Source organism: Lepidochelys kempii, chromosome 1 (assembly GCF_965140285.1).
Source record: "Lepidochelys kempii isolate rLepKem1 chromosome 1, rLepKem1.hap1, whole genome shotgun sequence".
Lineage (NCBI taxonomy): Eukaryota > Metazoa > Chordata > Testudines > Cheloniidae > Lepidochelys > Lepidochelys kempii.
In genome coordinates this window covers 227,601,969-227,627,467 of record NC_136380.1, presented here as the reverse complement: position 1 = coordinate 227,627,467, position 25,499 = coordinate 227,601,969, and the positions used below count along the sequence as shown (strand labels likewise).

The following is a 25,499-nucleotide window of genomic DNA, read 5'->3' as shown; positions in this document are numbered from 1 at the left end:
AAACCTTCCCCAGGAAGTGGGGTGCAAGGGTTGGGAGGATTTGGGGGAGGAAAGACTTTCCAAACAACGCTTCCCTAATAAATAAACCCAGATAAACGTTTGGTGATGGCAGTGGAAGTCCAAGGGCAAACTTGGGGAAGTTTTAATCTAAGCTGGTAAAAGTAAGCTTAGGAGGTTTTCATGCAGGTCCCCACATCTGTACCCTAGAGTTCAGAGTGGGGAAGGAACCTTGACAGTAGCTCTCTCTCCAAGCCATAGACTAATCCTGCAAGGAGCTGAACAACTGTAGTAGAAGGCTCTCTGCTCCTAGGAGGATCAGGCACTTAACCCTTGGCACCTCTGCTAACAAGTTCATCTTGATACTTATACTGCTTTTTGTTAGTCTCTAAGGTGCCACAAGTACTCCTTTTCTTTTTGCTTTTGTGATGTAGACAAATCCAGTGGGAAGGACTGAGACCTAACTCATTTCACACAACCATGAGACGGTAACAAATTTCTATCATTCTTCTCCTTGGCTGGACTTACATCAGACTTACAGAATAAAGAGGCTGTGTAAATACCATTGACAAGCTGGAGGATATTTAATGAGACACTTGCTAATTCTAAAAGCACTGGAGACTTTGAAAAATTTATTATGGGGCTATTGCTTCTCCGACTAAAATTTATGGCAAAACTCTCACTTTAACAGGAACAGAACTGGGCCCTTTATTACAATGGAATTAGATCAGCGATTCAAGAGAACCAATTCCACGCACAGTACAGAACACAGCATGAGAGAGCTTAGTGAGAACACTCTGCCACTAATAGATTTTGCTTCTAAATGAACAAAATGGAATTAGGAGTTCAGATTATAAATCTCAATATACCAAAAGTCAATTATATGATTATGAGACCTGTGTAATAAATAAATCCTAATTACAACAATTCATTGCAATGATTCATTTGCATGGATTTTACTCTTATTATAGACAAGATTTATGTCAGCTGGTATGCAGTCAATGTATCCTTTTACCTGTATTAGATTTTATATCAAGTATTCATTTGAGAGAACTGGCTCCAGACCCATATAATGACAGGTTAGGAATTGTTTATAATTAATGCTTTCAAAAAGCAAAAAATCACTGGCTAAAAAGAAATGTCAGAATATATATATTTGCTTCAAAGGAACACTTTTTAAAAAAAGGTGATTTCTATTTGGTTGATAACTACTCTGTTGGCAGTTATCACTTATACAATAGAGAAGAAAAATAATCTCACTCTGATCTGGTGGTTTGAGCAAGGAACTGGGAGTCATGTCTCCCGGGCTTCATCCCCAATTCTGCCATGAGTTACTGTAAACCATGGGACAAGTCATTTCACCAATGACAAAGTCAAAGACAAGTCATTTCACCAATCTGTGCCTCAGTTTCATCATCTGTAAAATGGTTTAGTAATAGGATTTTACTGAGATGTTTGAAGGTTAATTGAATTATTTGTGAAGCTCTTCAAGATTTTAGGATTAAAAGCAGTCAAGACATGTAGGTGATTTTTATTACACTTCATTTTGGTTTTGAGTTAGCAAAGCGCTCTGCAAGTGATGAACTGCTCTTTTAGTCATATATTCTCAAAATATTCAAATTTAACAAAGCCCACCCTGGGCTATAGACACTCTTTGTATTAAAAAGGTACAACTAGTACAAAACCAGAATGGCACATTTGTCCCGACCGCATACCAGACATCAGCTAGTCAGCAGATTAGAAACCAAAAGCACCCAGGCTTCCCTCCAAAGAGCTCACCCCAATCACTTCTGCGATCCCAAAAAGACAGACTTTGCAGCAATCTCAGAAGATCAAGAAAATCAGGACATTTCAGACCATGTGGGAATCACCAAAATGAGAGGCCTTCACAGAGGATATCTTGCCAATCGCTTCTTCTCCGATATATCAAGGAGCATGGGCATGAACACCTCTACCAATCCTAACCATGATAATACAGCCTGGGAAGAGAAGTGCCCGCTCAGGCAGGAAGGTCCGAGCCACTTTTAAAAAAGTTATACTTCACCAGAAATATCTCATCCTTCTTCTGGTAAAAATGTTGGTAGAAAAGCAAGAAGGACAGACTAGTGGCTAGTGGGCTAGCCTAGACCATGCAAGACCCATGTTCAATTCCTTCCTCTGCCAAAGACTTCTTGTGTGACCTTGGGCATATCACTTAGTCTCTAGTGCCTCCCTGCCCATCTGTAAAATGGGAATACCACCATTGCCTTACCTCACACGTGTTGCAAGGATAAACACATTAAAGATTATGGGGTTTTTAAATAGTACATTAATGGAGTGCCATATAAGCATCTAAGACAGATAGACCAATTTTCTTTGAAAATGAAGAAAATCCATGGGCTCATCCAAGTGTAAAAATATATATCTTTCAAGTTTTAAAAGTATAATGTAAGATTATGTAGATTTGGAATTTGAAGAGTTCCACTCTGCAAATTATATATATGTGTGGCCCCTTTAGTAATGAGCACCATCAACACTCACTAACTACAGTAGATGTTGAGGGAATTCAGCACTGTGAACTCAAAAAAGAGAGAGAGACTGAAATAACAAGCAAATATTGCAATAAAGAGAGTGAGCATTAATTTTTTCCCCTGGGTTGCTCTGGATTTTTCTTCTATCTAATCATACCAAATAATTGAAAGAAACACTGAACTTATTACAGGAGCTTCCAATACCGAGAGAAAAAGATACTGAATAAATGAGCAGAACATGAGACAGGTTTTCTTGTGCTGCAGATCCTGACTCCAGTATTTGACTTTTCATGGATGTTCCACTGACGTAAATGGAAGATCCGTACAGGAAGGGAAAACAGAATATTAATAAAAATATGAGAGGATAACTTTGCTTAAATTAGACCAAGTGTTTTTCAAACAGTTCATCACATTTATGGGGAGTCATGAGACACTGAAAATTTTATTACCATCTAAAGCAAAGAAAATCTTGCTCCCTGGCTCTCCTCACATCTTTACCCTTCAAGGTCAAGTATTCGCTGTCAAAATACATCCACAACAATAAGCCTATATAATTGATCATTGATACTTTTATTTTTTTTACTCTTACTTTTACAGTAAATGGAAAGGGGTTCCCAAATGTTTTGATTTCAAATAAGGGTCACCAACATGAAAGGGTTAAAACACACTGAGCTGGGGTAAGCAATTAACTCTGCAGCAGTTGCACCATGAACACCTGATTGCCAATAGATGGTAATTGATTTTCCTGTATTTGTCACCTTTCTAAACATGACTGCATGGTGCTCAGATTGCTGTGACTCCATTTTTACAGCTGTCTGAATTCAATATATTCTCTCTAGAATCCATCGGTAGTTTTCAGTACACACCTTAAATGTAATTGCTCTGGTATTGCTAGATAACTTTTGATTTGAAATAGCATGTGAGCCTGTGGCCCATTATCACTGTGGCCATTAAGATCAACTACAGGTGGTGTCCTTCCTGTGAAAAGGGAGAGGGGAAGGATATATGCATCTTTTCGTTCTAGAATAGAAAACCTCTCCTGCTAAGCACTGTAAATACTGCTGTGATCTAACATTTCCAAACAAGACTAAGGCTTCTAAGGGCTCATCTACATAATGGGGTAATGCACTATGAGGGATGGGGTGGGGGGGGGGGGAGTGATTACGAGAGCACACTAATGTACTGTGCATTAATTGGTCCAGGTAGACCCTGCTGATGCACACCAAAGATTCCCTAGTGTGCTTTAACATGGTGCTGTTTATATGTTAAAGCGCACTAGGGAACCTTTGGTGCGCATCAGCAGGGTCTAAGTGAACCTATTAATGTCCAGTACATTAGTGCACTTTAGAAGCCAGACTACAGTAGAGTGCATTACCCCACCATGTAGACAAACCATAAGAAACTTCTGAGATCATCTTCAGGTGATCACTTCAGAGTAATATTCTTAAAATTTAAAAGTGACATCAAAATCAGTGAAAAGTAAGGTTCAGTTCTGCAGAACTAAATGGTATCTGAAAAAGGAAACTACATCCTGGAAACAAACATCCTTCCCTATGCCACTGCTAATTTCCTTCCTACATAACGCAGCTACAAGTGAAGTTTGTTCACCTTTGTAACAATCACACCCATCTTTTGTATTTGTAAGTCTCCTATCACCAATCACATGCCTACCCACTCACTCAACTCCCAAAATAATGGTATTGATATTGCATAAAAGAAAAAAACAAAAACATGAAAACCCAGGATTCAACTGAGACTGCTCAAGACCACTGAACAGTCACCACATAGAAACAACTTTTGGTTACTGTTACTGGCCTTGGCTAGATTTTTACCAGACATCTAGGTAGTAACTTTGGGGCCTAATCCTACATCCATTAAAGTCAATAGCTCAGAGTGCCCATCCTTTAATGAATGGTAAAAAGTACCTTATCAAAACAGTGATTCACTGGAATCAATGAGAGAGAATGAAATTTACATCCCATCCATCTGCCATTTAATTACAAAACTCCTTCTGGATCAATATGAATGTTGACAATCTCTCTCACTGGGGGGCTTTGGCAGGAAGGTGGTCCAGAGGTATCAAACGTGGAAAGAGAGGATGGGGGTTTCCATTTTTTCATGGATATGCAGAACCCTGTTAGTGTGCATTCGACTAACAGAAGAGCATCAGGATTACAATTTCAAAGCAAAGAAAAACAATCTGAAAAGGGTGAGACACTCTATAAGCTACGATTGACAGCAATTAATTTTTCATTAAAATGAATATATTATGGGTTGGGTTTTGTTTTGGTTATTTTTTTTTATTGATTTAGCTGTTTATCATGATGTTGAAGGAATTCTATCAACAACAACATGTCTGTTTCTAGAAAGCATCTAAGAAATGCTGCCATCCCCTGAATTCACAGTTGTATTTGGTATTTTATGAAGTACACCCATCAATTTAAACAAGGGAAACAGCAGCCCAGTAAGAGGGAGAGAAGGCTGGGGACAGGGGAATCTGTTTTTGTTTTAAAGAGTGGGGGAAATCCCACTACAAATCACTTTCTGATATTGTCCCTAAAAAGTCCCCTGACCTACTGATGATACACACATTAGTTTAATGCAGGTATTTTAAACAAGGTATTCTAAACAAGAAGTATTTTCTTAAACAGAGTTCATTCTTAATTTCTCAGTTGAACACAATGCTTTAAAAAAACTTGATGAAAAAATAAGAAATGGATTTTTTCCCCTATTTTTAATTCAAAGACAAGAATCCAGAAGGAGAATGAATGACTGAATTGTGAGATGGAAAGATTACTGGAAATATTAACTGAATTCACTGAGCCAAGACACAAACCTTATTGTAAGCGTGATCAGATTTTGCAATCTGCTCTCATGACTGCTACTCAAAATTCAAACCCTGTTCTAGCACCTACATGCATATAAAGTATGGCACTCAGTAAGCAGACACGGTTGTAATAGACAATTAGTTATAGTGGTTGAAAAACAATTTATCAAGCAAACAGATTAAATTTGATACACTTTTCCTCTGGCTGCAACAGACACATACACACGACTTTCATTCATGGTGATTGCTCTTGTGTGGAGCCTGGGAGCGATGGCTTGGTACATTAAACATATACTCTGCAAGGTCAAATCTTTAATATTTTATAAAGGTATGATGCAAGGGAAGTGTATGAACGGGCTGTTTCAGTCAAAAAATAAAAAGGAATGGTAAATGGCAAGCAGTGAGACATGAGGGATACAAAACCACGGACAGGGTAGTCAGTTATTCAAATACTTGTGAGAACAATAAAAGCCTGTTTTGTTTTTTTTTAAATCTACAGTAAAGGTAGCAATTAGAATTTTGCTCTCAGCTGCAAAGGAAAGACTGAGCCAAACTGCTTTCAGAATGCTCACCACTCACATCTTATCTTCTTGTTAGACCCATCCAAGCACAAAGAAAGCAATAAGCATTCTCGAGAACAAATCACACAGCACATAAGAAGAAGGCAGGTCTCGTGGGGAAGGCACTGGACTAATGTGCAGGAAATCTGGGTTCAGTCCCTGGCTCTGTCACAGGCTTCTTTAGTGATCTCAAAAAAAAAACCAACAAAAAAAAAACCCCACAACTTGGTTAGATGCCACGAAGTAAGTGGCAGTGCCTTAATCATATGCGTGTTGTAAAGGTCACTAGGACCTCTTCCATCCTTATCAAGGGGAGTGCTAACCTTCTCTCCTTTCATACAACTCAAGCAAGGCATTTTATCTGGCTGCGCCTCAGTTCCAAATCTGTAAAAATGGCGGTAACAATACTTCCTTTCTCCCTCTCTTTGGCTGCCTTGTTTATTTAGATTGTAAAATGATCAGAGCAGGGATATTCTTTTCACTTACTAGGTGTTTGTGCAATACAATCACATTGGGGCCCTGATCTCAGCTATGTCATTGTCATATAGACAATAAATATTAAAGAATAAAATTATAAAATAAATAAGTGCAAGGAAAGACTTGCTTACTGAACAAAATCAACCACCCAAGGCAGTATACACTAAGAAAATACTCTACAGTCTCATTCTGCCCTTTCATTCCCTGGGGGACCTTGCATTGATGTCAGTGACAAAGCAGCATGCCAGACCAAGGCCCTTTGTAACTGAGGACACACACACACACACACACACACACACACACACGCGTCATTAGTTGGTACGAGATGCTGAGAAGTTTGGGTCCCCATTCGTGGCAAAGCAGTCATCTGAGAAATGTTGGGTACTTGGGAAATACATGTGAACATTTAAAAGCTCTTAGCCTAAGGCGACAAAGGACTGGAGATCCTCCATGGATGTCCTCTAGCTGCCAGGCTGGGCCAACAACAAAAGTTCACCTACAGGCACAGGATGGGCGAATACACCAGTACTCAGATGGCATTCAGCTTTGGGAGCCTACTGTTTGGATGTTATCTGGGAACATGTGAATTCAGAAAAATGTAAAGACAAAATAAGAGGGCTAAAATGTGAATTGCAATGGCAGCTTCAACACCACAAGGCAGACAGAGGAGAAAGTATATTTTAAAAAGTTATTACAGGCATGGTTGCAAAATGGCTGAGTCACAGATCACATGATTAATGACCAAATTCAAACGATGTCCTAATTGGAGGTGTAAGTAACATAGTAATAAGTGGATATAATTTAACCACAATGAAGAGCAGTAAGGTAGGACTGTTATACAGGTAAGTGACAAAAAGAAAGGAGAAGCTGCTTCATTGTACACCTTCTTACACTCTCCTTTTGTTGGCTTTTTTGCCATAACTCCACACTTCTGGCACCACCTCGTGGTGTAAATTGCACCCATTTACCTTCAACGTACACCAATGTGCAATTTACTCCACCATTTATAGGTCACCTCTGGATTTGACCCCAAGAGTGTCATGGCATGAGACTTAAATGTACCCCAAGCCTCTACGCTTGTTTTGTCACCAAGCACTTGGAGCTGATAGTATCAGGAAAACAATTGAGAAATATGTAGCCAAATAAGACCAAGATTCAGGATATTTGGGAAATTAAGTATGAAAAAAAGAGTAAGAAAAGATCTGAATACAACAGAAAGTAGGTAAAATGCACAAAAAATCCTCCAACCCTTCTCTGTGGTCCTTTGAACTAGGGTAGAACTCTCATGGATTTCAATGGGAGATGCTCGTGTGAATAGAGGACAGTATAAAAGAAAGCTCACCCATCCCGACTACAGACGCCCATCCCTTCTTGTTTTTGGTGAGGTAGTTAAATGAATTAACGCATCATTTGATTACAGAGTGTATTTGAGTGGACAGTGCTAAATAAGTCTAATGGGAGTGTGCATGCATAGTAATTGGTGGAGGAAGAGAAGGAGAAGAGGTAGACGGTAAGTGTGCATCTTATAAATTGGCTGCCTGTTAGCAACAGAGCAGAGGAGGCTAAAGGTACAACAGTGACCTGAACCTATTCCAAATCTTGTGCTTCATAGGTTGAAAGCCAGCATTTCAAATCTACTCTCACATCCACAGTCTTGTTTTGCAGAGGCTAGTTGACATCTCAGTACCTTTGGCATATTCATTTCCTCCCACAGTCAAGCTGAGCGTTCTTTGCAGTACATCAGCTGTTAAACTGTCTTGAAGACTAAGAGTCACATGTCGCTTCGCCGTCACTATTGTTGTACTGTCTAAGTAATGAAAGCATTTGTCAGAAACCTTGTGGCAAGTTGACATACATGAAGGAAAATACCTTTATGCCAAATAGCCCTGGCTAGACAGGCCTTCCTTCTTGACGGGGCAAAAAGCTTAGTAAGTTTCCAGCAAATAAAAAAAGGATTAAACATTTATATGGATAAGGATAATGTCTGTAGCACTCTACCCAGCACAGAAACTAGTCTAAATCCTGATGTTTCAGGGAGAAGCTGCAATCAGGGAGAAAGTACCCCAAACAGTACTGGAAAATTAGTTGCACTTTTTTGGCTGGCAGTGGTAATGAGGGAGATGTGAGGAGAAATTAGCCTTTCCTCTAAAAAGGACCAGTTATTGGCTACTGGTGGAGAGAACAGTATGTTGGACCCTGAGTTTTTTTGCTGTTGTAATTATGTTCAGATCCATAACACAATAGCACAAGAGGCTGGGGGCGAAGGGCACAAAGCAATAATTATTTTTAACAAGACCAAACTTAGGCAAAATCTTACAGCTGGCACTTTTCTTTTTGTATTTTTTCCAAGCATATGTTCTTGGCTGGACTGAGACTGCAAAACACACACACACTAGCCCAGTAGCCCAGCAAGTGAGGGTGCTCAGCTAGAGCTCAGCGCAGCTCAGCGCACCTAGAGACTGCAGAATCAGAGGCCTGTAGCTTAACATCAGGCCAGAAAATGAAAGGGGTTGAGCTAATAACTTCACAAATGTGCATGATTTATTATCATCCCAGCAAGGCTATATGCAGAACATGAGACCACAAGGAAACCTGTCCATTATCATCCCCGCAGGACAGAGTTCCTGGATAAGTAACTTCACTGCAGTTTACCCCTTGACATCAGAGCAGCAAGCTAAAGATATACCAGCTGCCTCCCAAAACTCTGTGCCTTGACATCAGCCCAGAGTTGCTGAGCAGATGTTATACAAGATGGGAGCATGGGAGAGTGACCCTCATTCTCCGATGCTGAAAGCTTCCTCTCCTGAGTTTGGGGGAAACCAGCTCTTCCTCCTGCTGCTTGTCATTGGCCAGTGAGATTAAGACCCTCATAGAGGGAGGATAGGGAGCAATAGGCAAAGCTGGTGAGGAGGCATTCATAGAATTCTCAGCCTTCCCACCAGTAGGAGGAACAGCACTGGTGCCAGGAACTATGTTATCTGCCTCCTTTTCTTCTTTCCCACTGCTGGTTTCCTCCTTCACTCAAAGTCAGAGGCAGATCCTGTTCCTACAGCTCTTCCCCACCCCCAGGGGAAACACGACTCTTCTATATGCCTTCCTCTAGCCAGAATCTAGGGGAAACAGAGTGGCCCTGTCAGTTCCCTCTTCCTTCCTAGAAGCTCATAGAGGAGAATACGAGTAGAGGAGGTTGCTGAGAGCATAAGGGATGTTTCCCCCTACAATGCTTTTCTGGGTGTAAGCTTGCTTGAGGACACAGACTCCTTCCAGATACAGGACTCCATTCTCTTCCCAGTTCTATGTCATGCCATACAAGTGATGCAGCGTCACATAACATCACACAACCCCTTCCTGCTTTGATCTAAGTTAGCCCATCCTTTGTATCATTACTCTCCGCAGTAACGGTCAAATACATGCAGAATGCCAAGATATGTTATGTGCTCAGTTGTTCCTCAGACCTATATAGTAATTGTAGCAGTGAATGCAAGAAGACAGAAGGATGAAGAAAATTCTATACAAAACAAAGGTGACATTATTATCAGCAGCAATTAGTCAATTAACCAAGTTAATGGAGTTCTATTTATCCCCTTTACAGTACGATTTTTGATGCTCTATTTGGAGCCCAGAAGTCAGCACAACAATGCACTGAACAGTTAAAAACGGTTATATCTTTACACATGGTAAACATGTTTGGAGTCTTTTAACCTCCACAAACTAACAGTTTATCAGGACCAAGGACAGGTCTTAGCATCACTAAATGCTGGCTGATTTTATGTTTTATTTACTCTATTTACTTAGAAGTCAGTGATAAGCAACTAATGAAAAAGATCTTTGCCTGGGTTTGCTGGGTACTGCATCAATTGCTATTCAAAGTTATCCAAATGTCTTGAATATTCAAGTATTCTCTGAATATTAGATGTGCTATAGACTTTGCTTTAGATTAGCTCTATTTCAGCATGGCTATTTAGAATGAACCATATCAAATGCACTACACTGGGATAACCTCCTAAAGATTCTCCTTATGTGACAGAGAACTCAAGAGACTGCTTTCTCCACTACTTCTACTGCAAAAGTCCTTATCTATCCCAACAGAATCATCCTTCTGCTTTTTGGTTGCAACATCACTGGGTCATCTCTCTCTCTCGGGTGCATAGAAGAGTTATGTGAATGTGTCACCCAGACATTATGGTGATAACAGACCCAACACTTTTTATGTTATTAAAACAAAGTTAATTGCTTACCAATTCACACAAACTAGTTTTTTCACTGAATAACTGAAAATGGTACAAACAAAGTGCACTATTCTTGGAAACTGCATTTACCTATATTTAAGAACACACTTTACTTCCCTTTCAAAATGTAAAGAACAGCAACTGATCTTCATTGAACAGGTATATGACGTTCCAGCCAAATTAAACCTTTTAAACTGCTTTTTCACTGTTCTTCAAAAAGACACTTTCACAAAAGAGAGACACTGTCTATTATCATGATGCAATATATCAGGAACCACATGTGTACCTTCAGAATTTCTTCTACACAGGTAAGATAGACACAATCCTACACAAAGAGGATAGCACATACAATCAAGAAAGAGACTGATCTTCACTCTAAGAGACGTGAACCTACACTACAGCATTAGGAAGACGTATGTTCAAACCACTGCTTTGGACCTTTTGTTGCTTTTGATTCCAATGGGAGGTCTGTTTATGAGACTGGCTCCAGGGCCAGCTCTAAGAGAAAAAATTGAGAAGTGGTAAAACTACTGTTAAACTGAAACAATAAATTGTTTTGTTGACAATATTAATGCAGATGGCTTGAATGCAAGATTATGCACACACATTTCACAACAAAATCAGACCTTTCTGCACTGCAGACATGACTCTTCACTGGTTTCCTTTTAGATCAACTGAACGTAAAATCCCACAAACTGCACTGCAATGCTTTGACTCTGAAGAGGGATTCTGCAAAAGGGTAGCTGGAAAAATGGAACCACAAACTTTCCTATTGTATTCCTTTGAGCAGCTTCAAATCAAGTTTGCTCTATTCAAAAGTTTTGGTTTGCTTTTTAATACAAACAAAGCAAACTACGTCTGATCTCTGAAAATCAAGCCAAACTTTTCTTGTTTTCTATCATCACAAGCCACTGTGACCAAATCAAGGTGAGCTATAGTTGTAGTTAATATAGATGGACACTTACAAGTATATTTCTATACTGGTCAAGGTTACTGAGGAAGATGCACAAGCAGGGAAGAACCCAGACTGACTTTAAATTCATGGTTGAGTTTTTGTCTTCATTAGGAAAAAGAATCTCTTTTCAACTGTAAGCTGAACACATTTACCTTTCACTGAAACATAAACATGGAAATTTGTAATGCTATTCTACAGTCATTTTCCCAGGAGAACCATGCCTTCAAATGAATTTGTTACACCAAACTCTCTGCCAGGTCATCAACACCTACTGCTATCGCACCATGATTTCAGAGCAGCGAGGAGGGTGAGCAACTGACAGCAGAGGCCATATGTTAATGTAACAGATTAAAATGACCTCTATTTTTAGTGTTTATAATCTTTACAAACAATTTAAAATATCTTTGCAACCTGAGAAACAACCACATTTTGTTTTTAGTTGTTTCCCCATCTGTACATGGAGAATTTTAATAACTCACTACTATAACAAACAGAGAGACACATACACACTGGTTATTATAGATGCGTATCATACACACACTCCACAAGTAACCACATACACACACACAAATAGCTCATCATTAGCATGCAGCAGACCAACGGTTACAGCTGAATCTCACATTTACCCTGCTCCATTTTCAACAGCTGCACGGCCAGGCTTAAAGCAGACATGACCCAGCAGATCTAGGGTCATACTGATCTTTGGTTCTCCCTATGACATTTTCCTTTTGTTTGCCAGGACGAAACTATCACCAGCTTTTGTTATGGGTTAATCAAAGTAAATATTTTCCTACTCCTGTGATAGTGTATGTTTTTTGTTAACATAGAACCATCACTGAAAATTAGGATTTGCCCAAAGTGTTCTAATTCGTTACACTGGGGTTTCCAATTCAATTTAGCAAATGTTAATTATGTTTTGCTTTGCAATTATCTTTTGTAGAAAGGGTGTGTTAAAGTTAAAGTTGAATGTGCACGACAGAGACTGTAGTGCTCAAGGCAGGCAATGTGTGGACAGAACACCTAGCAGCAGTGCAAGCTTCTTGCCCTTCATATTTGCTTCAATTCTTACCTGGAAGGACCCGCTCTACAGGGGACTGGGTTGTTCAGCCCTCATGCCCATTCAGTCCTCTACAGACACTGCCCACAGACACCAGTTCATGGCAGCTATAACACGGGGCTTGGGACGTGGGAACTTTCCACTGAACACTGGATAGAAGCCACTGAATTCAACAATTCTCACAATCAGCCATCACAGGGTAACAAGCTTTCATTTGCTACTGTTCAGAGCTGAATTTGAACCAATCACTCAGGGACTGTCTACACTAGAAAATTAGATCGACAAAGCTATACCGCTGAGGGCTGTGAAAATTCCACAGCCCTGAATGATGTCCTGGCAATGAATTGCCATACATAACAGGTACATGAGATACATCTAAGGCTAGGCTGCTTGCTTGCCTATACATCTTTTCTTATAAGTTTCCTATGGGTTTGATTATTTGTTTTAATTGTAATAGGTTTATATTAGAGTATATTTTGGCTATAACACAGGCGACCTGCCGGCTACATCCTGTATGGTGATCTAAGGCAAAGTTAGCGTACATATGTTTGGGACCTTTCACCTAGATAGATGGTGATGAGCTAAAGCAAAAGGTCCGTGTATGACTGCAACCTTTAACACAGAGGATGCGTGAAAGCAGGTTGGCATTGGGGCTTTCCTAATTTCCTACCCTTTTTAAAACTTAACAGATACACCACAACTTAGAAATAGCCGAAACAACAGGTTAGGACAGAAATAACAAATGTGATACCTAACCAGGAAAGGGCCATGGTAACAAATAGATGGATATGATAATAATTTGAGATCACTGATATACTAACCTATACGAAAAGGACACTCCAACATTAGTAAAGTGAGGAAATACAAAAAAGGAAAAGGGGAAAATCCCCAACTGAATATGCATCAAACATGATGGCATCAGCATAGGGGCAGTAACATATTATAAAACATATCAGTAACATATTATAAAAGTGGCATCCCAGCATAGGGGCAGTAGGAGAGAGAGATATAGTCTTTGGGAGAAGCCAGAATGATGGCCACTGATGATGATGGGGAAGGTGATGAGGAAGATGATGGCTGACATTTCAGGTTGTTCTACAGGAGATGGTGTCAACATATGGATGTGCAGATGTACATTTTGTAGTATCTCTATCTTACTAAACTGGGGTGTTTGTGACTGTGCTAAATGTATTAATAAACTATACACCTCTACCCTTATATAACGCGACCCGATATAACACAAATTCAGACATAACGCGGTAAAGCAGAGCTCCGGGAGGACGAGGCTGCGCACTCCAGTGGATCAAAGCAAGTTCGATAGAACTCGGTTTCACCTATAACGCGGTAAGACTTTTTGGCTCCCGAGGACAGGTGTATTTGTAAATATAAAAGACTTCCTATAGTGTGAGTGATGCAACTGCGCACATCAGGGCTCCCAACAATATAATACATTTCAATTGTACTGGCCCTGATCTTGGGGTAAGAACCTGGCAACCCTCAAAGTGATAAAAATCAATATAATTAATACATAATTTAAGATCATGCAACAAAGCCAACCTCAGTCTCTGCGTAGACAGCACTAGTTCAACACTGCCTCTTGGGGAGATGCATTTACAATAGCAACGGGAGAACGCTGGGCCTCTGTAGTGTTTTGGTGTAGACTTACTAATCTCATGAGGCATCTAGGCCACTCGTTTTCCAGTGAATTTCAATATGTAATCTCTTCATCCCAAACTCCAGAAACAGGTCATGGATGCACATTATAAAATCATCTGCTGTGTAAAAGGTTCTGTTAACAAGTGGTCTGGCCCCCATTCTCCTCAAGACAGGTGTACGTGACTACTACCAATATTTAGCATTACAGACCGAACCAGTAGCCCAGCCTATTGTTAAGGTTGCCTGATACTTCTCATTAAAAGACCCCTTTTCACTTGCTTATAGCTTGCCAGATTTTTAACCACTTGGGTTGAAATTTTCTATGCTGGGCATCTGCCTCAGGTTGAATTGTTCTGGAAAATTTCAACCAAAATGGTTGAGCCATTTCCAAGAACAAGACTAGGGAAAGATAATCAGTTTTGCCCAGGTTAAAAAATGGAGACTTTTTCTTTCAATGGCTTTAGTGTCCCCATACTTCGGAACAGGGACTTGAAATTTGGAGTGGGAAGGCTTTTATGTCAGGGATGAGCCTCTTGCCATCTTGTGAAAATCCACTCAAATTTGGCCACCTTACAAGCCTTTGGAAAAAAAAATCACCGTTGCATGTGCTCAGTAAAGACCTGTTAGAGCTTAACACCTAAACTCACCTCCATGGGCACACTCCAGTTTCCATAGCTCTTAGCATTGACTAGACTGCGTATGCTCCATCTACGCAGAGTGGCCAAGCATGCTCTGAACCAGGACTATGGAGGTTACCCGTAATGGCTGCTCCCAGGTGCACAACTGAGAACAGGAAGCCTGTGTTCTCAGTGACCCCCCTGTTGGCACCCAAGCAGCCTGAGGGGAAGGGGAGGAAAGGTGCCTGATTCTAATGCAGAGGAGCAAAAGCTACAGCAGCAGGGAGTAAAAGGAGCAAACTGGGAAAAGGAGTCTGATGAGACTGGGACTGAAAAAAATCCAGTCCTATTTGTCTGGATTTGGGCACCAAAATCAGTGCATACTTTTGATCTTAACCTCTCTACGCCTCAGCTCCCCAGCTGAGAAATGCGGATAATATCAACCCACTCATTTAACAGGGGTTTTGTGAAGATAAATTCATTCATATTTATGGAGCAAGCGGATACGATAGTGATAAAGCACCACAGAAAAACCCATGAGGAAATTTTAATAATTTTGTCTTCATTACAAGATTTGAATAGGGTGTGTGCAATAATGAAGGCCACAAGCCACATACTGAGCAAGAAAGAGAAAACACCCATCCTCTGCACTGAATGAGGTGGGGTCCTCTGGAAAAAAACAGTCTGATCATGTAATTAAATACTGTATCATGATGCAGATGCACAAGGGAGCCGAATTAAGATTGCACAGACGACCTTAATTTTGGCATTTCCTAACTTCCAAGTGCAACCTTAATAATGGTCTTTTAACAAAGGCTTTTTGTGTGTGATTTCTATAGAGCTTTTGATGTCCAAAGAAAATATTTACTAATTAATCCTCACAAGAGAGGAGATAGGTGGGCACTGATTTTCCCATTTATAAAATGGGGAAACGAAGTCAGAAAGTCAAAGTGACTTGCCCAAGATCATACAGATGAACCGGTGGTAGAGCCAAGATTAGAACGGAGGACCTCCTGACTCCACATCCTTTCCTGATTCCATTATATCACACTCCCTGACACCTCACCCCATGCTCATTGCTCCCGACCTGGCTAACAACATTAACATCAGCAATGTGGAAATGCTACATTCTTTTAGATCAACTGAAGTTGAATTCTCCCTTTTCCAAGTGCAAAAACTAAGGTTAAAAATTATGAGATCATCAAGATGTTGTACTGAGAGCCTTTATAGTTAGAAAGTCACATTCCTTAGTAGAATACCACACCCATTGGTCCAAATATATCCAGTGAAGCAAATAGTTTACACCAGGTCTAAATTTAGCCCATGGTGTTTTCTAGTGTTCTAATGGAATAAAGTGATCATAATTTTAACAGTCATGTAAGAAATCCTACTGATGGACAAAAAACAACTAGAGTGTTGAATAGGAAAAGGAAACATTTTCAGCAAAATTCCTAGTTTAGCCTCCCTGCCCCAAGAAATAACAATTAGTCTGTTCCAGGCTGAGCAAGCTGATTTCTCAACAACTAGTAAAAGTGTTACGAATGTAATTATTTCACATCTATACTTTAATATGTCTAGAGCCAAAAAGTGTCATACATAATTTATACAAATGGACAAATTCTCACTGTAGTCTGAGGGGAAGTGAGTATGCAACATTGTAATTGGACAGAAGCAGAATCAATAACAATTTTTACTGGAGGCCTAATGCCTAATTGAACTCCCAGCATCTCCTTGGAGAGGACCACTGCCATGCTCCATGAACCGTGCAAGCAATTATTCTGTACATTCACATTAGCTCCAGAGTAGACCAGGCTAAGTAAACTGCAGCAGCAACAAGCACCAATATGATTACCAGAGCTGGGTGATGCAAAGAGCTAAAATTCATGCCCCTTAAAAAAAAATCACAGCACAGTGTTGAACTCAATAGTTTTGCTTCCCAGGGATTGGTGTGTAAATGTTGATCAGTTTGCTCCACACTGCTTTGTACCTCCATCTTTTGCTTGCAATTTGGCAACTGAACAAAACAAACAACAAAATCTCACAGGCACTGAGACTAAACAGCAGAATTTTAGTTTGAGAGGAAACTATGAAATTTCAGAGGATTTTGCTGCAAACTAGAAACCATCCAAAGTTTGCTTGAAAACTCTGGGAACTTAGTACCTGGCATTTAGAATAAACACAGAGATCAGAAAGATGCTATCTGTAACATTAGCTGAATATGACAGTTTGTGATGAAACATATAACTCACCTAGTTTTAGGTGTTCAGAGATTTTGTTGCAACATTTTACATGACTAGTCTGGAGCTTGCTGGTTCTCATGTGTTCTGGACTCACCCTGAGAAAGTATCAGACTCTGAGGTGAAGACTGTTTGTTTGCAATCAGATGACTACACATTTTAATTACAATCTGCTGGTGCTTTCTATTCATGAGGTAATTGCCTTATGTTGTTATGATGTTAACAGCAAGCAACCTTAGTTTCTTGCACTGAAACCTGTTCTCACCGCCTAATAGGTTACTGATTCTTTCTCTGCCTCCCTTTGCCCTGGTTATCTACTGCACTCATCCATATGCCCATAACAAACATGGGCACCTCAACATCTAAACCTCTCCCATCTTTGTCAAATCCCAATGCCCAAAAGAGACACCTGGGCCTTGAGGTCCTTTAGGTTAACAAAGTGGGGAACAGGCAGGATGTAGGGGGAGAATGCAAGGGAGTTACCTCCAGGATTGGCCTGGAGTTTCCAGGAATTAAAGATGAATCTTTAAAGATTATGGTATGTGATGAAATCTCCAGGAATACATCCAACCAAAATTGGCAACCTAAAAAGAGTGGCCAGGGAATAAAACAGCACCTGCATACCACTGTGAGTATGTGGTTGGGGGCGGCCGCTATGAACGGAGTAGGGAGCAGGAAACTAGGATAGTGGTAATGGAGGAGATGGTGGGAAAAAGAGAACAAGAGAAAGAAGAAAACCTCTCTCCTATCTAATACAGCTCTAGCTACTGAAGCCAACCATGTGGCCCCTTCCACCCCCATTCTCCTCATATAGGCAAGTGTCCCAGTTTTGTACTCAAATCTGGTCACCCTGCAATTAGCTGTATGGCAAAACAAATGTGGAAATAATCTCTGAAACCACACGTTGAATCTGCACCCTCAGCCAGACTGTTTGGGAGTACTGGGGGGCTGTGGCATTCTGCACAGACTCTCTTTAAATTAACTTTTTAACAATTCACTCCCCACCCTCTGAAATCAGGCGGAAGAGGTTACAGAATGAAAAGCCCGATTCTCCTCTCTTCGGGCTTTTCTACATGTGAAAGTTCTTCCAGCATATAGTAGGGCATGAATTTAAAGCAGAACAGCTATTCTGGAATAACTCCATGTGTAGACATGTTCTTATACTGCTGTAACTCCACTCACGTCAGCAGAGCTACTCCTGATTTACCCCTACATGGCAGTACAACTGGGCCCAATGTGTCCCAAGTTATCACAGATACCATGGATTGCAAAGAGAGTTCTGGTGTTCACAATGTCTGAGTGATGCATAATGAATACTGAACCTGAGTGTACACTACCAAAAAGATATCACAGAGGTGGACTGGGGAAGAGGCAACTTTAGAATATTAAATTCATTTCTGGGCCAAATGCTACCAATATCCTGACACCAATATAACACTGATCTCTGTGTTTAACAGAGTTTCCACTTCTGCTTCCTGGTTCATCTGGAAATCCCAGCGAGAGAGCTCGGCTGCTAACAAAGTCAGCAGTTTGTCACTTATTACAGTGTGCTGCCTAACTTTGGCAATCATAATACACAACTGTTTCAGAGCTCTGAGGCTTCCTGGCTAGAGGCACTGAAATACTTAGCACTTCAGTAATGCTTTATGAACATTAACTCATTAATGCTCAACGTGCCTGTGAGGCAAGTCCATTATACAGATGGGAAAATCTCTGGATTGCACAGGAAGAAGAGGATAGGGAACTAGTCAGATAGATTATACTACTACTGTGAAAAAGAAGAAGAAGAAAAAAGGCAGGGAGATTGACACCTCTGAAGGGGGGAGAGGGGAAAGTCTGTTGAAATTGATGAACGTGAATCAGATTAAGGAAGACAGCTTATAGTAATGAATACTTGGAGACAAACAGTTAGGGAAGAGGAGTCAATATTTTCCAGAGCCTGGATCATCCCTGGGGTTTGGGGAAGAAACCTCTCCCCAACTATGAACACAGAGAGTTCTTCCCACATCGTTCCATCAGGAGGGTGGAAACAAACTTCCCCTTCCCACTCTCCAGAATAAAGTGCCAAATCTAGCCCTGAATTTAAGATGACCCCAGGGCTATTGACAGGAAGATTCTGTGCTTGTACAGCAGCTCCAGACCAAAACAGCTCCCTCAGTCCCTGCCAGTGAAAGTCCAGTAGAGCCATGCTACCCGGGTCTCTCCCTGGCTGCTCCAACCCCTGGGACAGGATCTGTTGAAGAGACAATGCAGTCAGTCCTGGATAGGAGGCTGGAGGAAGGACCAATGCAAGCCCCACCCCAAACCCACTCCCTATCCACTTCCAAACCCAGCCCACTTAGCCTCTGCTTCCTCCCCAATGCAGGTTGGGGCAAATAATGCCTCATAGTCAGCTATTCCTCCCCCCCTCCTTTCAGTGAGGGAGCAGGAATCTCCAGATGCGCAGGGGTTGAGTGTGGGGTGCTCCAGGCCATGGTTTCTTTGCTGATTTTTGGTATTGCATTTATCTGTCTTAGGGTTTATACTGCCACCCACTATAGTGGTGTCTGAGCACCTTCTATGTAAAATCAATAGCAACAGCAAAGTCCCTAGCGGACTTCATAGAGTCTCTGGCATGTTTCTTTTTTGGGAGTCAAATCTCTGCAAGGGGTAGGGTTGTGTTGGTTTTTTGGTTTGTAGCAGCTTGGGGATAGAAGTCAGTGGTCACTAATGGGATGGGGTGGGAGGGGCACTTATACATCACCATACCAGACATTCCTGTACTTCCAGGAACAGCATGGCCCCACCAGGCATGTAAGGTCCCGCCACAGGGCAGGGTGCGATCTTCAAAATGGTGTCCCCTGTCTGATACTGAACAAAACCACGTCCGGGTTTTTTTGCAACTATATGGGGGACAAACCTTAGAAAAACAGGATGGTCCAGCTTAAAACCAGACAAATGGCTTGCCTACTTGTGATCATCATTCTTATGATAGAAAGGCTTTTCCCAAACTGGAAGGTTTTGCAACATTTCCTAAAGACAGTTACACTCTGGGTTTGCCTGAGCCCTGGATGTCTGTAGCCACAAAACTGTATACATTCTACTCTCCAAAGAAACTGAGCTTTTTAGTTAAATATGCATAACAACACGACTAATCCAAAAAAATCTTGAATTTTAAGATAATATTTTGATCTGACGTGAACTTCTATGGCAACCTAAGGCTGTCACTGGGTAAGAACCACCTGCAAAAATAAATGTTGACCTTTTGGGGAGCTTAAACTGGTATTTACTGGTTAAGTCTTGACCCCAGTTTCAGCAGTGGTTACACTGTTGAATATCAGTTTACTAAAACAAAAGGAAGTCATCTTTGTATCAAGTTCCTCATTTGCTCACTGTTGAGCAATCCTCCAAAATGTGCTGTCTGTATAAAAAACACTGAGCTCAAACATAATAGAACAATTAGAGATTTTACCTTCAGTTGGTCAAATTACAGTCCTTGCCCTTTACATTTATTTTTTATATAACAGATTTGTTTCAAGGGTGAGACGCTAGTAACTGACCATGTAATCTCATTGTTACCTTGTGCCCTCCACTGCCTTTTTGTGTATCTAACTGTTGCATCCCATCTTCGATTGTGAACTCTTTGAGGCAGGGACCATTCTATATTCCATTCAATGCCTAGCATAATGCATTGGAGGGCTCTAGGCAATACCATAGTACAAACAACATCATCATCAAAATAACCATTTAATAACATTTATGCTTTTTGATCTCTGACTTGTACATTTCTGAAGTATGTGAAAGTTGTTGAGTCAATTGTATGAAGTGCTTTATAGAGATGTATAAACCCTTGGTCTCAACACACCTAAACTTTGGGACCTGGACCCAATCTGAACTTCACAATTTACAGATAACTAAAGTTACAAATAGATGATTAAAAAAAACCCCAAAAGTAACTCCTCTCTAGACTTATTTCCCCATAAGTAGATTCAGTTTCTACCTCTGGCTGCTGTGTATAAAATACACAAGTGCAACTTCATGCACGAAAACAGCAACAAGGGCAATGAAACCAAATCCAATGTCTGTCTGTTTCTCACGACTGGTTTATTAATTTATTTTACTTCAGAACCTTGTATGAATTAACTTTATCAGGACTAGAACAGGGTCTACTGTTTACTCTAAAGAGTGGTTAATTCCAGCTTTCAAAAGTTATCAGAAGTTGTTTATTACAGGAGCTAGGCAGAACTTCCTTAATGAAACTTGAAGCTAGGAATTACTCATCCAGGTTAAGATTTTGTCACCAACTCCAAACTCACCAGAAGGTTCAGCAAAGGTCATGAACCTTTCCAGCACAGCTGAGTCAAGTTTTGATTGAGTAGCTTTACAAAGAAGTGCTTTAAGACGAGGGGATGGAAACCATGCAGATATCAGGGTATGTCTTTGCTACAGAGTTAAATTGAGTTATCTACAGTTAAGTTACTCCTCCCAAGTTAGTCTAGCTTGAGCAAGAGCAGCCACACTGTGAAACAACACTAGAGTTGCACAGCGAGATTGTGTTAGCTGACAACTTGTGCTAACCAGAGCGGTAACCCCTGGTGGGTCAGTCAATGTGACTTAGAAGCACCACTACACTCAAGTTGAGGGAGTTTGTGAGTGGACAGGACTTTCGTTAGGGGCAATACTTGAGCTATAAACTTTAGTTAACTCTGCAGTGAAGACAAGATTTAAGTTAAACAGGTAAAACTAGACTGAATTTTGCTTAGGAGCTTTGGGGTTCATTCAAATGCCAAACTAAGGGGCCAAAAGGTGGAGGGAGAATCCAAGCAAACTGATACATAAAAGTTAATGTCCATATGAAATTTCACCAAAACATAATCTAGTTTCTTGCAGCTATTCTTGTTTTACGCATTTTGAATCCACTCATCACTGTCTGATCTACGTGTAAGTGGCTGGGTAGCCTAGAGCAGTGGTTCCCAAACTTTAACAGCCCACGAATCCCTTTCACAAAAATATCAAATCTCGCAAACCCCCTCCTAAAACTGAATATTTCCAGGGATTTTCTCCCTTACCTGAGTATAAATGATAGAAGCAGTGATCTTGGAAATAATTTGGATTTTTTATGACATAGTTATTACACGCTATCATTACATTATTAATTTTATTACATTATGAAAACGGCAACACTCTTCCAAGATTTCACTTTTGTAGCTCATATCACTTCGATTAAGCCTCCTACATGTTTCATCAAGGAGTACCAGACTTGAAACAGCATGAAGGTATTTAAGAAGCCAACTCAATTAAAGAGTTCCTCCCACAAGCATTCGGGTCTTCAGCAGTCCAGGCAACCAATGTATGACTACAACAAAGCTTAAACTTGTTCTGCCAGGAAGTCATGGTCCCAGGGCTCAGGCTGCCGGCCCCTGCACCTGGGGTCCCTAGGGACGGCTCTGTCCGCCATTACAGAATTTTTTTCTGAGAACCCCGATACATTTCGCTAACCCCCAAGAGTTCACAAACCCCAGTTTGGGAACCACTGGTCTAGAGGTATGGCCTCTGGTGACAGTGGTTCAGGGTTCAGATCCCAGCCATGCCCTAGCTTTAGTCCGGGCTGCCATGGCTCCTTTAATTGGGGGGGAAGGAGAGACATGATTCAGTGACTAAGGTGCTAGCCTGGGACTCAGGAGAGCTAGGTTCAATTCCCTGCTCTGCTACAGATTCCATGTGTGATCTATCTTTAATCTATCTGTAAGAGGGGATAAGAGCATTTTCCTCCCTTACAGGGGTGATGTGAAACACTCAGATACTTTGGTAATGGGGACCATATAAATACCTTAAATGGACAGAATAATGATTTGTTTATTTTTGACCTTTATTTGAAGTAGCATCATTTTCTTTGGTTTTGAAAAGCAGATCTCTACTTCTTTTGTTCAGAGTCCTGCTAAGCATCAGACTTCAGGAAACATGGCAGGCTACTTCCCGAAGAGAGACCTCTCTCACCTTGATGACATGCTACCACTTCAGCTATGGTTGTTCATTTGTCTTTGCTTTGCAGAATTGAACTTCAATCAATTTTTTTCCTACCGATATCCACATCTGAACTACAATTGGTTCCTGAAAAAACTAACATAAACAAGCAATACAGCAGACCTGATATAGTACATAATACGAGGGACTGGGCATGAAAAGCAAGGGAAAGGCAATGGAACACACAGCCTTTCATTTCTAGGTAACTGACCTAAGTGAATCCAGCCCAAGGCAGTGTGACCTTAAACCTTGGTTTTCCTGGACGGACTGAACCTTACTGATTTCAGCTGGGATCTGCCCTCATGTTGTTCATTAAAGGACTGGTGTCCCAAATTGTCAGTGACCAACGGTCAGACTCATTTCTACATTCAATAGCTTACAAAAAATGAGACAGGTGGTCTCAGTCCAGAATGACAGGAGTCCACTTCACAAAAGCCACAACTTTAGTCTAAATGAATAAAACAAGGGGAGGCAAAGAATGATTAAGGGATTTGCCCAAGGTCACATAGGCAATGCTAGAAAATGAGCCCAGATCTTATGAGTCCTTCTCCTGTGCCTTTGCCACAAGTTCATCCATTCTCTGTCCTTCCCTTCCTCCTTTAAAATTGGTTGATCTCCATTACATGACATTTAAAGCTTATAGCTTAGATCTAGAGAACAAAAACTCTTGTTAGGTCATTGAATCCATCCCCTGCTGTTCATCTTCCAACATTTTGTCCAGTCCAATTTTAAATTATCAAAAAGGGTCTCCACTTCCATGTATTTTCTCTCTGTCCTTTGCACAGCTTAACAAACCTCAGATGAAGATATTTATTGCACACTGTATGGATACAGTAAATATTCACACAATACAAATTAGCCGCTATGGTTTTTAAGCAAGTAGGATTCCTCTATTTCCTCTTTGGCGAAATTACAATTTCAGGTGGCTACTTAAAAATAATTCTACATACTGCAAAAAATTGTTGAAGGGTCAGATTTTGCCCCATATTTAGTTTTTTCTGTAAATATAAAACTAAGGCTAATAGAAATGTTGCGGTGCATTTTTAAAAAAATAATTGCCAAGGGAAGTAGTTATTTTGAAAAAAATAAATGAACAGTTTCAAAATGCTCCACCATTATACTAATCTATGAGAACCTTGAAGTCAAACTGACTAGAAAGTCCATTTTCATTACCCAAACTGAGAGAAATGCAAGAAATAACCACACACAATCCTGAAGAGTACATCTGATTTTTAGAAACCTCTTAATTTTAATATATGATGTTGCCATAGTTAATACAGGTAAAGAAACAGTTTCATCAAGTGTGATTTCTGAGCTCACTTATCCCTTGAAAAAAAGGCACATACCTGTAGTTATTTAATCCATACTAACTGCAGTATAATTGTTCCCCACCCAATACCATGACAGTACAACCTAGACACCCAGTCGTTACTCCACAATAACTTCACATAAACCAAAGTGCAGGAAAAGAAAAGGTGATAAAGCTTATCACATCAAAGCTGCAGAACATAAATGTAAAGGTCAAATTTGTCTTGGTGTCAATTCGTCTTTGTAAGCGTGGACACAATTAAATCCAGCCTTTCTTCCCAGCCACACAAATCCCCTCTATTCTTTTGTCAAGACAAACACCTTGGTCTTTTGTCCTTTTTTGGTCCTTATGCTTAGTTGTCTTCTAGATGTCAGCTCCAACATACATAAACAGGGTTTCAGACTAGGGACTGCCAAAAACTGTTTTTGTATAAATCTGTCTTGACGTTTCTTTCTAACGCCTTTGTTCAGAAACTTGAAGCAGCTAAGGTTTGCTTTAAATTGTAAAATAGTAAGTGGGTTTATATTTGAACAAAATACACAACAGATATTCATTGGGAGGAGAAGGGAAGTAGCAAGAGAGGGGAACCAAACATACTGACATCTTAGGGGATATTCCTTGCAGGTAGCAAGGAAAGAAACTTGTGACCCTTCTCAATGGCAGAGTAAGAGTGCAGAGAAGTTGATACATGCATATTTAACTAGCCTGAAAAGTTGAGGTTTCTGTAATTTTTTCCCTTGGGATGACAAGAGAGGAGCAATAATTTATAAGCAGAATGGGATTTTGTTCAATATGTGAACAAAATTCACTTTCATCTCTCTATAGACTGAGATCACAATTTAGAAAGGTATTTAAGCATGTAAGTAATTCAATTTAAGTCAAAACTACTCACATGCTTAAAAGTTAGTCATGTGCTTAAGTATCTCACGGAACGGAGGTTTAAATCTAAGAAAATTTGAAAACTCCCTTTGTTTGTGTAGCTGCAAAATTATCACTGATATATTAACTTGGGACATCAAAATCCTAATTATTCTGATATTTTCCTATAGAAACATTGCCAAATTA

The 25,499-nt window shown here is 40.3% G+C and overlaps 1 protein-coding gene and 1 non-coding gene across 5 annotated transcripts in view; both read right to left on the bottom strand.

Annotated features, from left to right (window-relative positions):
- The window catches only part of KIAA0930 (KIAA0930 ortholog), a 139,675-nt gene that overhangs the window by 63,661 nt on the left and 50,515 nt on the right, over positions 1 to 25,499 (bottom strand). Inside the window, exon 1 of one of the 4 annotated variants that reach the window (XM_073316090.2) lies at positions 17,135 to 17,606. The exons of the other annotated variants lie outside the window; for them this stretch is intronic. Coding sequence (XP_073172191.1) covers positions 17,135 to 17,204 — 70 coding nt within the window. The 5' untranslated portion in view covers positions 17,205 to 17,606. Of the gene's footprint in view, positions 1 to 17,134; positions 17,607 to 25,499 lie in introns of those variants that run through there. 4 annotated transcript variants of the gene reach the window in all.
- On the bottom strand, positions 6,115 to 6,239 carry LOC140905652 (U6atac minor spliceosomal RNA). The gene has a single exon (XR_012156898.1). It is a non-coding gene; the product is annotated as a U6atac minor spliceosomal RNA (small nuclear RNA).